General features: G+C 55.2%; 2 protein-coding genes across 12 annotated transcripts in view; one reads left to right on the top strand and one right to left on the bottom strand.

Annotated features, from left to right (window-relative positions):
• Window positions 1-389: 389 nt before the first annotated feature.
• ZBTB17 (zinc finger and BTB domain containing 17) lies at window positions 390-10161 on the top strand. 6 transcript variants are annotated; one of them, XM_037380870.1, is made up of 17 exons: window positions 390-512; window positions 1857-1955; window positions 2578-2666; window positions 4733-4939; window positions 5108-5296; window positions 5555-5719; window positions 5850-5978; window positions 6433-6671; window positions 6754-6896; window positions 7352-7652; window positions 7767-7854; window positions 8375-8491; window positions 8593-8713; window positions 8813-8943; window positions 9046-9261; window positions 9592-9681; window positions 9776-10161. In XM_037380870.1, the coding sequence occupies exons 4-17, from the start codon at window positions 4735-4737 to the stop codon at window positions 10060-10062; spliced, it is 2421 nt and encodes an 806-aa protein (XP_037236767.1). In that variant the 5' UTR covers window positions 390-512; window positions 1857-1955; window positions 2578-2666; window positions 4733-4734; the 3' UTR covers window positions 10063-10161. The 6 variants fall into 6 exon arrangements, with proteins under 6 accessions (XP_037236767.1, XP_037236765.1, XP_037236768.1 ...); XM_037380868.1 differs by lacking the exon at window positions 2578-2666 and adding an exon at window positions 2419-2536; XM_037380869.1 differs by lacking the exon at window positions 2578-2666 and adding an exon at window positions 2419-2536 and having other exon boundaries at window positions 426-461.
• A 2338-nt stretch (window positions 10162-12499) lies between these two features.
• SPEN (spen family transcriptional repressor) overlaps window positions 12500-15957 on the bottom strand; it is a 69663-nt gene continuing 66205 nt past the window's right edge. For all 6 annotated transcript variants that reach the window (XM_037380860.1, XM_037380861.1, XM_037380863.1 and 3 more), the window contains 4 exons: window positions 15238-15651; window positions 14172-14366; window positions 13492-13650; window positions 12500-12708 (listed from right to left, as the gene is read on the bottom strand). In XM_037380860.1, coding sequence (XP_037236757.1) covers window positions 12577-12708; window positions 13492-13650; window positions 14172-14366; window positions 15238-15651 — 900 coding nt within the window. In that variant the 3' untranslated portion in view covers window positions 12500-12576. The remainder of the gene's footprint in view (window positions 12709-13491; window positions 13651-14171; window positions 14367-15237; window positions 15652-15957) is intronic.

The raw sequence follows: 15957 nt of genomic DNA, 5'->3' as shown, positions 1-15957 counted from the left end.
TGAGGGGGTCTGCCCGCACAGAGGCCGCACTTCAGGCAGCATTAACAGCTGTCGGACCTGCGGGGAGCACAGGGCCAGCCCATCCCCTGCGGCCGCCATCATGGCAACTGCCCGACGCGTCGGCCCGCTGGCACGCCTAGGGCTGCGGGCAACCCCGGAGCGGGAACGAGAGCCCTTAGGGGTACACAGCATGGCGGAACAGAGCCCCTCGCCCCCCAGGGAGCCGCAGGGGCCGCGCCGGCGGTCCCCGCCGCCCAGCCACCCCGCACTGTCATGGCGACGCGCCTGAGGGGAGCGCGGGAGGGCGGGGAGGGGGCGGGGCCACGGCGCAGCGCGCAGGCGTAGTTCGCGCCCCGCGAGTGGCCGCGCATGCGCGGCGGGGCGGCCGGTGGGCGGGGGAGGGCGACGCCGCTTCCGCCCGGCGCCAAGATGGCGGCGCCCTTTGTCTGGTCCGTGTCACGGTGAGCGCTGCGGGCGGCGGTGTGAGGCCCCCGCCGGGCCCGGCATGGCAGGTAGCGGCTTGGGGGGGAGGGGGGCTGTCCGGGGGGGTGGCTGGAGGGCCTGGGGAGGGGGCTTTGGAGAGTTAGGGGGGCTGGGAGGGGAAAGGGGCTGCGGCCCAGCTCGCTGCCTGGGGGTTCCCCCCTAAAAAGGAGCCGTTTTGAGGGGCGCCCGGGTGTGCGGCCCCCGGTGTTCTGAGGGCAGGCTGCGTGGGGGTCCTGCCGTCCCCTGAGCAGCGCGGGGGGCGGCTGTGGCAGCCCTTCTGCCCCCGGATTTGTGTGCCCCACTCCCTGTGACCCCCCTCAGGCGCAGAGGCCTAGGGCGGCTGCCCTGAGGGGAACGGGGGGCTGCTAGCGCTCGGCAGGGCCCTCGCCAGCCCCCCCTCACCAGCATGGCCCTGTCCAGGGGGGGTGTCCCCCCACGGAGCCGTGGGGTGCTCTGGGGGGAGGTCAGGAGTGAAGCCCTGTGCCCCCCACGCGTGGGGCAGCCGCCACCCCCTCAGGACACGGTCAGGCGTCTTGGGGGGATGCAGCCCTGACAGCCAGCGCTGTGCAGGATGAGTCCCCTCACGCCACACGAGCTGTCTACCTGCGTGTCAAGGACGTCGCCGGCAGAAGAGTGGAGAAAACTTCAAAGCTTCGTGCAGCAGCTCAAGGAAAAAAGGGTTTTTCTCATCTTCTGGCATCATTTTTGCTGTGGTGACAGCCTGTACTGGCTGTACGTGCCCTCTGCGGGTGTTGCTTCTTGGGCACGTTTCATGGACAAGCCACGTTTCCCTCATTGCATTTCTGCGTCAGAAGCTTCCGCTGAAATTTCAGGCATGGGGCAGCGTTCCAAAGGCAGGGTTTTTCAAGGAAGGTGAAGGTTTTGTAGTTCATCATCCGGGTGCCGCAGGAATGGGCGGTTTTCACGGCAGAGCTTGAGGTCTGGCGATGCCTCAGCGGCCGTGCTGGCTCCCTGCCTGCTGCAGCCCAGGGCTCCAGTTACCTGCGGGCAGCCCTGCCTGCACAGCCGCGTCAGGAGCTGCACGAGCGCATCCATGGGACTGAAAACTAAACAGCCAAGGGGTCTGTGGGGGGTCTGATCACTGAGGGGTGTCCAGAGTGTCTCTGCTCACCTTTCTCCTTGTGTCTTTCTTCTTTTAGCTCCTTTTCACCGTGTTTTTTTCATGCCTGTCATCACTTGTCGTTATTTTTCCCTTCCTTACAGCCAAATGTGAACTTGCCTTCTGGTTTTGCTGCTGACCACAGACTCTGGAGTCTATCTGTTTTGTAATTTGTCTTATTAGTATATCTGTACCTTGAATGCTCTTGTCATATCAGCTCTTAACTTTATTTTTTTAACTAAAAATGTTGCAGAATCAGTTACTGGAAATGAGGACAGACAGCTCTTCACAGAGACTGAAAGGATTAGGGCTGCTTTGTTCCCCAAGCTGACACAGAAGAAGGGAGATGACGGTAGGCAGAAAGTAACCCCCCCTCTTCCCTTTTTATCGTCTCACCATAAGAAGGATGGCTGGATGGTTGACAGCATTGAAAGGCAACGTTTAAACTAGGTTTTTCCGATTTATCGAGTCCTTTTAATAGGTAGCTGCTTGGGTGGCAGGTATAGGAAGAGGTTAATGTCATTAATAAGTGAGAGAGTATAACGGAGCTCATGTGGGAAGCTCCCTCGGACTGTAGCCACTCTGTTTATCTCTGTGAGCACGTGCAGCAGGCGTGGGTGTTCTCATAACAAAGCTTTTCCATGATTAATTGGGTAATGAGAGACTCGACAGCCGCACTGGGGAGAGGCTGGGATGGGAAATGACAGGGTGAAATTGAGGGGTGCCCAGTCCTGGGTCAGTGATGTCGGACCTTAGTGCCTTCGACATGGGAGATTTGGGTTTTAAAATGGAGCTTTTTGTCCCGTTTCTCCAAGGATGGCTGCGTAGAGACTGACTTGAGTACCAGGAAGGGGGAAAGCTCTGGAGGAGAGCCGCAACTGTCTTGCGCGCAGACTTGGTCCTCTGGATATCTCCGCTCCTCGCAGCGCAGGGGTGAGTTCAGGCACCGATCCTGGCTTATCTTTGTTTTTCAGGCAAGGAGCATTTGACACGCGTCCTCAGACAGCACCTTAAACAGCTGACAGCGATGGATTCGCACTAAAGGGAGCTAATTTATTTAGAGGTCAGGTGGACCAGCAATGCCTGATTTGGCATTTACCCTCCCTGCATCCACCCCCAGATCCATCCCTATTTCGGCGCATCCTGTTCGGTCAGGGATGGAGGCAGATCTCAGCACCAGAACCACGAACTGGCTGTGCCCACCTGGTGGCAAGGAACCAGGGTGGCATTCTGAGTGCACCGTGGGTTTTTTGATTCAGATATTTGGGATTTTTAAGGCTTGAGTCAGGGATTTTAGTGTGCAAAGGTGATTTCAGCTGCTGGGGGGACGCTGGGCACAGCGTTTGGGTGTGAGGGCGATATGCAGCTCATCCGAACTATTGCCCCACTGCCTGCGCTTGCTTTGACAGAGCTGTAATGTGACGTTACGGAGAAAACCACAGAAAAGATGGAAGTTTTTTGGAGTTGAATTTCTTGGGATTTTGCTTCCTTTGCAAAGCTGAGGCGAGTCCAGTCAGGGAGTGATAAAAATCATCATTCAGATGCAAAGTGCCTCCTACAAATTACGGAAAATAGCCTTTTAAAGCATCGAACCATCGTGATTTCTCAGGTCCTGCCACGCAGAGCTTTCTGAGCCTGGAAGGCAGTGGTGGTTGTGTTGCTGGGAAAATCTTCCCCTATTTTTCCAGAGCTTCTTTTACAGACCTTAGTGTCATGCGTGTGCGGGGGTTTAGGCAGATTTTGATACAAATACTGATTTTTCTGGCTCTCAAGGGATGTATTTTGGGACACACTTTGGGTGTTGGTTAAAAAGTACCCCACGTTTTGGAGAGCTGGGGAGAAGTGGTGGTGAGTTAATTGCAAAGACAAATAGTGATTTTGGGGAGCAAAACTTTCTCTCTCTGTGTGTGACCTGATGCTGTCAGGTGTCTGGGTTTCTTCATCTCCACTGGGAATGATTTTGGAAGCCAGATCAGTCCTTGGGCAGGTCTTTCACCGAGCACGGTGCTAGCACTCGCAGCAGACAGGAGGCGGCTCCCTCTGCCCGCGGCGCTCGCCTGCTGTGCTTGTGCAGGGCTCCCAGGGATCCAGAGGATCCAGAGGCAGGGACATGCTCGTGGCTGCCTGGAAGCAACCTGGTTTTGTGGATCCAAACCGGTTGCCCTTCCCCAGCTTGGGATTCTCTGGGCTGCTTTTAAGAGCTGGTGAAGTGGAAAAGCAGCTACTGTGAGCTGGAAACCTTCAGGGAGGCACTGAGCATCAACTGAACATCGAAACCAGGAGTGCTTCCCTGGCCATAACGAAACCAGGAGTGCTTCCCTGGCCATAACTTTGCTTCTCCCAGCATCCGGAGCTTTAAGGACTTTAGCTGGACTTTCATTGCCTAGCAAGCGATGAAATGATCCCTTCAGCCCTCCCGGAATCATTTTTGGAAAACGTAGCTGTTTGAAAACCCTTCATTCTCTACCCTGCCCCCTGCAGGTACAGCCCAGGAGAAAACCCAGCTTCTGGCGGCAGATCAAGCTCATGGTGCCCCTCAACCTTTGCTGATGAGGACCTGCTTGAAAAATGGGCTTTCACCATGTTCCCAGCAGTCTGCAGCATTCCTCAGCCGAAGTTGGGCTTCAAGCAGGGAAAACTCCCTCCAAACACATGATAAAAAATTAAAAATCACTCAGTATTGTGACGTGAGCACCTGAAGTGGTCAGGAGCTTGAAGATTCTGATGAACACTTTCTGTGCTGTGCAACAGGAGCGGTGGCACCACCTGCTCACCCAAGGAGTGATGGCACTCGTGTTTTTGGAGGCAGCAGGGATCCTGCTTGCAGCTTGAACCGGTTGAAGAGCAATAAGTGTATTTTAAATGCTGTTAGGATGGCAAAAAATATATTGACTGTTAATCAACTCTCACTCCAGCCCTGTGGTGGCATTGCAGCTGTTACAGGAAAGATTTTGGGGTTGTATTTGGTGGGGGAGGCAGGTGGCTGTAGCAAGGAGCTGAAATTAAGCTTTTTGGGCTGCGTTTTTTAACTAACAGGGCAGGGTTGTGGTTGATCCAGGGCTTTGTGATCTGTCCTGCTTCATGGCCCTTTCTGACGCGGTGTCGGGGTTTGTTTTTCTCCCCCCACAGCCATGGATTTCCCCCAACACAGCAAGCAAGTCCTGGAACAGCTGAACCAGCAGCGGCAGCTGGGTTTGCTGTGCGACTGCACCTTCGTGGTGGACGGCATCGACTTCAAGGCCCACAAAGCCGTGCTGGCAGCCTGCAGCGAGTATTTCAGGATGCTCTTCGTTGACCAGAAGGATGTGGTGCACCTCGACATCAGCAACGCGGCAGGTAGGAAGAGGGTTGCCTGACAGCCCTCTGAGCTGCTTAAACAAAGCAGTTTGGTGCCCAGGGTTTGAGGGAGGCTCATCACCCTGTTGTTTCATGCGCTTTGAGCTTTTCAAAATTGTATGGCTGAGCGGTGAGAGCTTATTTCTGGTTGCATCGCCTCCCTTGCAGGCCTGGGCCAGGTTTTGGAGTTCATGTACACGGCTAAGCTAAGCCTAAACTCCGACAACGTGGAAGACGTGCTGGCCGTGGCGGGTTTCCTGCAGATGCAGGAGATCGTCAGCGCTTGCCACGCTCTCAAGTCCCTCACTGTGCCGGCAGTAAGCCCTGCCGAGAGCCAGCAGCCCCCTGCCCAGATCGGTACGTAGCATCCCCTCATCCAAGGATTCTCAGAATCACCCCACAAAGCAGCCACGTGCTCTGGCCACCATCCAGACCCACGTCCTGGGTGCATCTGGTGCGCGATGATGTCTGGATGGGGTTTGATTGCCCCTGTGTGGCACCGGCCGTTGAAGAGCTGAAGCTTCCTTGAATCCGTACGGGATTTGGGAACCCTTCTGGCAGCCGTTGAGGTGCCCCTGCATGGGCAGCCGAAGCTGGATCGCTCTTCCCTTGCAGGGGCCGACAAGGCGACCGTCAAGGACAAGGCGTTGGTGACAGAAGCACTGGGTGACCTTGACAAAACCAAACCAGTTCCTCCCGACGCGGAGGGGAAGGAAGAGACGCCCGCAGCCACAGCAGCTCACCCTGAGGCGCAGGTGGAGCAGCTGGGTGGCCAAGAAGGTGAGCCACCAAGGGATGACACCCAAAATCCCGCTGTTACCTACCCCAACACACTGTCCTGCTGCCAGACTCTGCTGTGTGGAGCCTGTGTGTCTCCCCACACGTGCCTGAGACCTTCTGTCGTTTGTAGGGGCTGATGCTGCCATCCAGGATGGCTCCAACGCCAATTTTCCCAGCCACCGGCAGCCAGCGGAGAGCGTCGCCGGCAGCGGCAGCACCACAGCAAAGGGCAGCGTCTCTCAGGGTGCCGAAACAGGAGGTGTGTTCGTGAGCGAGGGCGGTGGCCGGGATTTGCTGTCTGCCCATGCCCTTCAGCAGGGCTGAAACAAAGCTGGGCAAGGCTTGAACCCTTGTTTTCCATGGAATTAATTTTGTTAGCGTGAGTTTTGCTGTGCAAGAGCTCTCTCCTGCAAGTCGCAGAGCCCACAGCAGCAGTTTTCACGGGGCAGAGCTAGGAGAGGGTGGGAAATGCTCCTCTGTCTGTACAGGGTTGGGGATTTTAGGGCTAATAATCTGCAAATCCCAGCTGACTCCAGGCAGAGGTCTGGGCACCTGTGTCAAGCGATGGAGTTCCCAGGATTTCCCCGGGCACGGTAGGGCAGGTCTAATCCCCGTTGCCTTAAGCCCAGGCTTAGAGTTAGGAAATGCAGGTGGGGAGCAGCACTCGAGACACAAACCCAATTTGTCACAACCTATTTTTTAACTGCCTACAGAGATGGAGCTGGAAGGGAAGGAGGAAGAGGGGGAGATGACGGCAGAGGAGGAAGAGGAGACTAAAATCCCCAAGGAAGGGCAGCCCCAGCTGGAGAATGGAGAAAATGCTGAAGATAACGAATCGGGGAGCACCGACTCCGGGCAGGAAAACTCGGGTGAAACCCGTCTGCTGCGTTCCGGTACTTACAGCGACAGGACTGAGTCGAAAGCCTACGGCTCCGTCACGCACAAGTGTGAGGTGAGGCCGGCCGCCACCCGAGCGGCGTCTCCTGTCCCCTGGGGACACCGGGTGTCACCAGCCTGTCTCTCTCTGTCCCCAGGACTGCGGCAAGGAGTTCACCCACACCGGTAACTTCAAGCGGCACATCCGTATCCACACCGGCGAGAAACCCTTCTCCTGCAGGGAGTGTAACAAAGCCTTCTCCGACCCGGCTGCGTGCAAAGCCCACGAGAAGACGCACAGGTACGGCGATGCAGGGGACCAAGAGGTGCCACCAGGCCAAGTGGGGGGGAGAAATGCTTGTGACGGTGCTGGTGGCCGGCTGAGGGTGTGAGCGAGAGGCCAGTACGGCGGCCAGCACCGCTCTGCCTCTCGTGCTGGTCTGGCGGGCTCGGCGCTGTGGGGTTGGAGGCTCCCAGCAGCTCGTTTGGATGGCACCAGGCATGAAAAGACGCTGGCCGGGCCTAAAAAAGTGCGGCTTTTACCGCAAAAGATCAAACCCTTGCAAAATCCATTGGCATGTTGGGGTGGTCAGGAGAAGACCTGCGTTTCTGCCCATCCTTCCCTTTTGCATTGCTTCAAGACATCCCATGGGATCCAGACGGGTCTAGCTGGGGTGGCGGAGCTCGGAGCGGCGCGGTGAGAGCTCGGCACACCAGTTCTTCCCCCCGACGTGATGGCCCCATCTCCTCCATCAGCCCCTTGAAGCCCTACGGCTGCGAGGAGTGTGGGAAGAGCTACCGCCTCATCAGCCTGCTGAACCTCCACAAGAAACGGCACACGGGAGAGGCCAAATACCGCTGTGACGACTGTGGCAAGCTCTTCACCACCTCTGGCAACCTGAAACGGCACCAGCTGGTCCACAGCGGGGAGAAACCGTACCAGTGCGACTACTGCGGGCGCTCCTTCTCCGATCCCACCTCGAAAATGCGGCACCTGGAGACCCACGACACCGACAAGGAGCACAAGTGTCCCCACTGCGACAAGAAATTCAACCAGGTGAGTTGGGCGAGGGGAAGAGCCGGCCCCGCGGCTGTTCGTGTCCCTCCGGGGCCGGGGGGAGATGGGGTGATGGGGGCCGGGGGCTGTCTGCATCCCTCTGTCTGTCCCTAGGTGGGGAACTTGAAGGCTCACTTGAAGATTCACATCGCGGATGGGCCCCTGAAGTGCCGGGAGTGCGGCAAACAGTTCACCACTTCAGGTACCACGGGGTTGGTAGGTGGTGAGGTCCCAGCGACGGAGGTTTGGCTGCCTGGGGGGGCACAGGGACCGCTCCGGGGGGCGGAGGGGGCAGTTTGGAGCCAGAGAAGGGAGTTCATCCTGGGCACGGGAGGGTTTCAACCTCTTTGCTGTGGTGCCACAGTTGTGGTGCATAAATTTGTCCTCCTCTACGGGGCCAGGCTGGGTTCCCCCGTGGGATTGCACCCCGGGGTGCTCCAGGAAGGAGCCCTTGGTCCAGCCTGTGGGGACAGGGATGTCCCCTCCCCTCTCCTCACACCGCTGCGGAGCCGGAGGGGTCTGGATGAGCCCAACAGCATCTCTCCATCCCCAGATGCCTGTTCTGGCTGTCCCCACCCCCACATTACTGCCTGATCCTGGCCTCTGGCCGAGGTGCAGCCCCTGCTCCATAAACAGCGACGGGCTTTCCCAAGGGAGCCACCTGGGTGCGCGGAGGGAGGGAGGGTGCTGGTGTCCCCTGGCTGAGCCCCGTCTGCTCTCAGGAAACCTGAAGCGGCACCTCCGGATCCACAGCGGGGAGAAACCCTACGTCTGCGTCCACTGCCAGCGCCAATTCGCCGACCCCGGCGCGCTGCAGCGGCACGTCCGCATCCACACCGGTAGGGACACAGCTCTGCTCTTTCCCAAGGGCTTTTGGGGAGATTTTTGAGATAATTTTTTTATATCAATTCCCTGCCCACCTTTCCCTTTTCTCCCACAGGAGAGAAGCCATGCCAGTGCTTGATCTGTGGGAAGGCCTTCACCCAAGCGAGCTCCCTCATCGCCCACGTGCGCCAGCACACGGGGGAGAAGCCCTACGTCTGCGAACGCTGCGGCAAGAGGTGAGGGGCCGCTCGTCAGTTTTAGGGGGGCTCTGGAGGTTCCAGGGTGTCATTGCTGGGGAGGGGGCTGGCGGTGACCACCGTGTCCCCCCGCCCCAGGTTCGTGCAGTCGAGCCAACTGGCCAACCACATCCGGCACCATGACAATATCCGACCCCACAAATGCACCGTCTGCAACAAAGCCTTCGTCAATGTGGGCGATCTCTCCAAACATATCATTATCCACACCGGTGGGTACCGCCAGGGCTCCCAACAGCCCCCCAAACCATTTAACTGCCCCCTCCCCAAATCTTTAACAACCCCCCTCCCCAAATTCCTCATCTCGTTCCCAGGGGAGAAGCCGTTCCTGTGCGACAAGTGCGGCCGAGGTTTCAACCGGGTGGACAACCTGCGTTCCCACGTGAAGACGGTGCATCAGGGCAAGGCCGGCATCAAAATCCTCGAGCCGGAGGAAGGCGACGAGGTCAACATCGTCACGGTGGCTTCCGATGACATGGTGACGCTGGCCACCGAGGCGCTGGCGGCCACCGCTGTCACACAGCTCACAGGTGAGCCGGGGGGTCCTGGGAGCCATCCCCAAAGGGCCGTTAAACCATGGGGAGCAGCTTGGGGTGTCCCCAAAGGGACGTTAGTCCAATGGGGAGCGGCTTGGGGGTCCCAAGAGCCCCTCCCAAAGGAGCCTGGAGGCTTGTCCATGGGGTGCAGCAGCCATTGCTGTGGCTCGAGGCTGGGAAATGTGGTGGCCTGCCTGGAGCCCCTTCCTAAATACTGTGCTGGGCAAAATCCAGCGTCCTGCTCCAGCCAGGATGTGCCCCCCACATGTCCTTGCCCCCCACTCAGCATTCCCAACCCCCCACCCCCCTTCTCTCCCCCTGCAGTGGTGCCGGTAGCCGCCGCCGTGACGGCGGACGAGACTGAAGCACTTAAAGCCGAGATCACCAAAGCAGTGAAGCAAGTGCAAGAAGCAGGTGAGAAAGGGAAGGGGAGGGGGGCGGCTGCCTCCTTGCCCCGCCACCCCCATCCACCCCAGGGTGTGTGTCACCCCCCTCTTTCCCCTCACAGACCCCAACACCCAGATCCTCTACGCCTGCGATTCCTGTGGGGAAAAATTCCTGGATGCCACGAGCCTGGCGCAGCACGTCCGCATCCACACGGCCCAAGCCCTCGTCATGTTCCAGGCTGACACGGACTTTTACCAGCAATACGGAACCGCCGCCGCCTGGCAAACGGAGCAGGTCATTCCCGCCGGAGAACTCCTCTTCCGAACTCGGGATGGTCCCCCCGAGACCCCCGCCACCCCCCTGGCTCCCCAGCCCACAGCTGGGGAGGGTCAGCCGCCCCCCGAGTGAACTCCCCCTCGCCTTTATTTAAAAGACAGCTGCTTGGAAATGGTGTAAAAAGTGTATTTCTGGAAGGAGAGAGATGGAATAAATTGCAATATTTTCTAACGGCTGATGCTCGGGGGGGCGGGGGGGGGATGGGACACAGCACAGGCATGTTGTGCCCTGCCCCCACCCTGTGATGCTTTGGGTCTGGTCTTGCTGCGAGGGGAAGGAGCTGGAGCCCATCTGGGATTACTGAAATACTTGTTTAATTGCTAACAAGGGTGAGATATGTCGAAAATCAAGCCGAGAAAGGGAAAAAAGGTGGTTCAGGATTTGCACTCCCCAAGAGCAGCCAGGGGCGGGTTTGGGGTAAAGGGGGAGAGCCCCCGGCCCTGCTCCCCCAGGCTGAGGGCAGTGCATGGCCTGGTTTGGGTTAAAAGAAGGACAAAAAGGTGCTGCAGGATGAAGATAGGCGTGAGTAGCTCAGTCCCAGGGGTCTGGGGGTGCGGCTGGGGCCAAGGGCCCCCATGGGGTGAAGGGGCCAGATCTGGGCTCCTCCCGGGGCAGGACAAGGGGCACAAACCCCCCCGGTGGTCAGTGCCCTGGGGTGGGTGACAGACACGCACCCACACCTCCTCTACCTGCTGGCATAAATTCCCTAAAAATGGGCTTTTTGCCCCAAAGGCCACCTCCAAAAAACAATTTCGCTCTCCTGGCCTCCACTCACAGGCAGGATGGGGCCCCTCAAGCCCCCCAGCATCCCTGTGGCCATTGCTGGGGCTGGGGGTTCAGGCCCAATCCTGGCTCCAGCCGTACGGCCGCGGCACAGACACACAGACAGCAACTGCCCAGTGCGGGGGCAGCCGAGGGTCCCACCCCAGCTGCTCCCGCGGCAGAGGGTCCAGACACGCCCCCACCCACCCCATTTTCTCCTAAATCTGCTTCCTTACCGTATCCTCTTGATTTAACCCACTCGCACCAGCGCTGGTGGTTAACTGAGGGTTTCGGTGGCTCCCACCGGCGCTGCTTCCCTCCTGCGGTTTTGGGTGGAAAAGCAGTGAAAAAGGCAAAGTCTGGCTCCTGTTTTTTTAAAGGCTGGTGAATATCAAAATTCAGGGATTATTTTTTGTTGTTGGCACGTACCAAAATCAACAGCAGAGCAAAAAATTTCAGCTTTGGTTTTCAACAAATACTAACAACACGCAAGGGAAAATAAACAGAGATTTGATTTACTCTGGTAAAATTACCTTTTTTGTTGTTTGTTTGTTTGTTTTTTAAACAAGAGACTGGTGCTGACTCCTGGGGGAGCCCCCACACCTCCTTCTGCTCTCCCCCCCCCATCCCGAGCGGCCGAGGGATGAGATCCGGGCGCCGAGGTGTTTTGTATTTTTTAATAAAGTTTGTAATCCAATGGACACACAAAACAAAACTGCGCTGCGAAAAAAACAGTTCCATAAATTAATAAGTGTTAGGGAAGGCGAAGGGGGGAAAGGGGGGGGGGGTCGAAAGTCTTTTGTACAAGTGTATAACACTTCCACAGCTCATGAGACGAGGGGGGGGCATGTTTAAATGAAGCGCACTTACAAATGAGTGACAATACAAAGTCTGAGTATGAAAATAAGATTTTCTCTGAAAACACATTTTTGGCACAGATTAAAAAAAAATGTATGTTGTGGGGATTTGATTTTTTTTTTTAAAGTCAGTATTATATATATTTATATATATTATATATATATTTATATATACACACACCCACTGAGTTCTGCATATCCCACCAGGAAGGAAAATAGCTCTCCCTTTTGTTTTTTTTTGTTGGTTTTTTTTTTGTTTTGTATTTTCTTTTTTTTTTTTTTTTCAGTGTAAACTGTACATCCCAGATGAAGAGAAGACGGCTGCAGCAGGGGCAAGTGGAGGAGAGGAAGGTTCACATCCAGAAAAAAATAAAACAAAACCAAAACAAAACAAAAAAACCAACCAATAAAATAAAAGTAAAAAAAGATAATGTGTGAAATGATCCTTGACCCACAAATTTCAGCAGAAGTCCCCAGGTCCTGCGTTTAGTCCACGGCGCGTGTTAATGTGTGTCAAGACATCCAGAACGTCACAGCGTGTCTCCAACTGTGCAAAGGTCCGAGTCACTAATTTAGTGCAAAGGCAGTTCAGGTTCTTTTTTATTTTTTTCCTTTTTTTTTTGTTAAAAAAAATAAGCCATCCTTTATCTTTTCCCCAAAAGGAGGCACAGAAACCCAATACCAGTCCGCCTGCTGAGTGCATCAGTTGTCCGTAAGCTAAAGCAATATGTAAACATACAAGGTAGCGGAACCGCTACCCAGCAACAGTTTGATCGAGGCCAGTTAGGGCAGGAGGCTGGTAGTCTGGCAGCATTTTCTTGTTTCATTACTTTCTCTCTCTCTCTTTTTATTTATTTTTATTTTAATTTTTTTTTGTGGTTTTTGTGGGCTTTTTTTTTTTTTTTTTTTTTTTTGCTGCAGGGCCTTGGAAAAAAAAAATAATAAAAGTCAGTAACCGGTAAACAGCTCATACCGACGCGATGACAATCATCAGGTGAGGAGAGATGTTGGAGATGCTGGCAAGGAGGTCCGGGGCTAGGCGGGACAGGTGGCTTTCCGAAAATTCGCAGGGTGGGAAGATCTGCAGAACATAGGCAGGCTGCAAGGCAGAAACGGGACACAGATCAGACACAAACCAGGGCCATCGGGGCCTACAGTGTTTGAAAACAGGACAAACGGCCTGGGTTTGGGGCACTTAAGTGCGCATAAACCAGAGCAATTAGGCAAAAAAGGACACACTGTGCCCCAATGGTGGGGAGTTTTTCCACGCCAGGGACATAAGAGCTGGCTGGTTTACCGGGAAAGGCAGAAAAATTCCCGTTAATTATCATTTCAGCGGTTGCTCTGAGTGCTGACCGCTCATTCCGGGTTTTTTTACATCCAGGGAACAGATTAAATTTGATTCAATGCAGCAACACATCTGAAATAAATGCTCCATGCTGCCAAACTCCAATCTTTTGTAGTTACAGGGCCAAGAGCAAGGAAACACCAGGTGTTCTGGAAGTGTTCTGGAAAAATCATGGTATGATACGAGGAAGAACCAAGGACTCTACTTGGAACAGAGGAAAAAGAAAAAAAAAAGGTTGGAAAATGGGTTTGTTTTGTTTTCAGCCAACTATGTAGGGCTGTGAACAAACTGAACGTATGTCTGGGGTTTTCTTGGGCTTTGTGGTTCATCTTCAGTAATTAAATCAATTATACCAGTGTTTTGATTGGTGATGTGAAGATGCCAGCACAGTAAACAGGAGGGGGTGTGCTTTAACAGTAAAAACAAGCCAGCTCAATGACAATCTTAAGCAAAGAGCCAAGGTGGAAGGCTGTCCGCCCGTTTATCTATCGATTTAATTTATCCGCGGTGTTTCAGGGCTTCTCCTGCCAATACCTGATTAGAGCCAGGGTTGGGAACGTTGATGATGCCTGCAGCTTGCTTAGCCTGCAGGTAGCTGATGAACGCGGCCTTCAGTGACTCAGTCTGATTCACTACATCTTCCTGATCCCGGCCACAAGGCAAGGCCAGTAACAGGCAGTAATCGCTCTCCACCTGCAAAGAAAATACAGTAATTAAGTCAAATGTAAGTCAGGAAGGGGCCTGTTCCCAGCAAACATTATCTGCAGTGGAAAATCCTCTCTTTGAACTCCTTCAAAGTTACAAAAGACTTGCTGAAAGCTCAGCCAGCCCAGGAGATGGTGAAAAGGCCTGAAAGCTACTCATTTCCAACCCGAATTCCACTTTCCACCTTACTCAGACGTGTTGGAGCCAGCAGGATTTCGTTCCAGAGCTGAGGGATGGGTGACTTCAAAGGTTTCCCAGCCCCACCGTTCCCTTTTGCGTGAATGCAGAGGAAAACTTATTGCTCGTGACTTGCAACCCACACTGGGACGAAGGAATCGCACAGCTACCACCAGAACCCCAAAATAACGTGACAAAAGCAACGAAAGCCGAGGTTTCCGGGAGAAGCGGTGCGAGTTTTGGTTACACAGCTGCTAAGAGCAGCCCCGTTTTCAGCACATGGGTGTCAGCCCTTCCCAAACACACGTCCTCGCCCCGTCCCAACCCCTCACCATCATTCTCCGTGCAACACCCTCCAGCTGCGAAGCCTCCAGTCGCATGCGCTGAGCGATTCTCAGCGGCGGTCCTCCCTCCGGTGCCGGCAGGGACCGGTGCGCCAAGACGTTATTACCAGAGACGAAATGGAGCTGAACAGCAGCCGTGTCGTTTTTTAGAGCCAAAAGGCCCTGCCAGACAATCGGGTATTTCTGGAAAGAGAGGGAGCAGAAATTATTAAATGCAAATGAAGGAGAGGGGGACCTTAAATCCCATCTGAGCTGCTCGTTTGCCTCCAATACTTCCACAATTAAGACACCGCTGCTTTGCTTTAAGGACTCCGTACAGACATACCATCTGATCACCCCTTGTACACTGGGGGTTAAGTCCTGCTCAATCAGTTAATTCAGTCCTTTTTCTTCCAGCCGGCTTAGCCTGGGTGGCTCTCCTCATCATAACATCAGAGCACTTCCCCATCTTTCCGCCTCCCACACAGCACAAGGCAGAGGGGGGCTGTTATCAAACGCCGTTTTCTCTTTTACAAAGGGGAAAATTGAGAAACAAGCAGCAGCAGGAGAGTTGCTCAAGGTTATGCGGGAAATACTCAAGAGCTGAACGCAATGCTCGATTCCTCATGAGTGCCTTGCTATCTCCCCCCTTTTCCTCAGTCTCTAGGCTTTGGGAGAGTGGTTTTTTCCTTTTCCTTTAACTATCAGTCTTTCCTGACCGTGAAAAAAACCTTCCCAAGAAACAGCCGACTGTAAAAATGACGCAGCACTGCCTGCCTGAGCCTGCCGGCTGTTTGAAGCAGTAAGTAACCAGAGGAGCAGGCTGCTCTGCACTGCGCGCCTTGTCGTGAGGCGCTCATAAATGCCATGTAAACACGAACATGGCTAAAATTCACCGGGGACAGGAACAGCCCGGAAAGCAGACAGACCATCCATCACTTTCTCTGCATCTGATGCAAGAGAGGTCAAATTTTGGTGCCAGAGGTGAGACGAGCTACGCAGAACCCAGTTATTTCTTCCCGGATGAGGGGTGCGAGGCTGCTCAGCCAGGAGAAGACGACAGAGCAATACTTACTGTCAGAAGCTGAACCATATCCACAGGTCTCTGCGCAACGGGGTGAGGAGACGGCTCTTGTTTGAGAGTGGACTGGGGCTCAGGGCGATTGAGGGGCAGCCCTGGCGGTGCTCCGGGGCCCGACGTCGTGGGGATAAAGATGGATTGCTTGGGAACCGCCTGAGGTTGGTGCGGTGATGGAAGCTCCTGTTTCATTGAAATGGCGACAGGCGAAGGGTAGGAGGTCTGGCCCGTGTCCGCTTGTGCCCTCTGAAGGTGGACGTGAGGGTCTATCTGTGCCGCATGCCTATTTACAGTGGGGTGGTGACTCTGTTCGGGTCCTCCTGCTGGCGGGCCCTTGGGATCCTGGGGGATCTGAGGAGTCTTGCTGCGTACTGGCTGGCTGGGGTGTGAGTGTTCGCCCTCCGGCAGACCCTGGGAAGTGGGCGGTGGGGGGGAGGGGGGAAAGGAAAGTTTTTAGGCTGTGGGCGTATCAGAACTTGTTAATTCAACAATAAGGCTGCCAGGACACCATCGGATTGCTGGCAGAGAAATCTGTGTCTCCACGCCACAGCACTTAGCCCTGCTGCGGTGGTGCTGGGACACGCCGCCCCTTCCAAGGCCACCCCACCAGCCTCTCACACCCGAGAGCTGAGACCGCATCCCCTGAATCCTGCCCCAAGCCCAGCCCTTAGCCACACCAACCATCCCAGGATGCCGGACCTACGCGCCACCTCGATG

This window comes from Falco rusticolus, chromosome 3 (assembly GCF_015220075.1).
Source record: "Falco rusticolus isolate bFalRus1 chromosome 3, bFalRus1.pri, whole genome shotgun sequence".
Classification (NCBI taxonomy): domain Eukaryota; kingdom Metazoa; phylum Chordata; class Aves; order Falconiformes; family Falconidae; genus Falco; species Falco rusticolus.
Note: the sequence above shows the minus strand (reverse complement) of the source record. Positions and strands in the feature narration are given on the sequence as shown.

Coding starts and splice junctions, on each gene's coding strand:
- ZBTB17 (XM_037380868.1), top strand. Junction 8,492..8,592: donor GCACGTCCGCATCCACACCG/GTAGGGACACAG, acceptor TTTCTCCCACAG/GAGAGAAGCCATGCCAGTGC. Junction 9,682..9,775: donor GAAGCAAGTGCAAGAAGCAG/GTGAGAAAGGGA, acceptor TTCCCCTCACAG/ACCCCAACACCCAGATCCTC.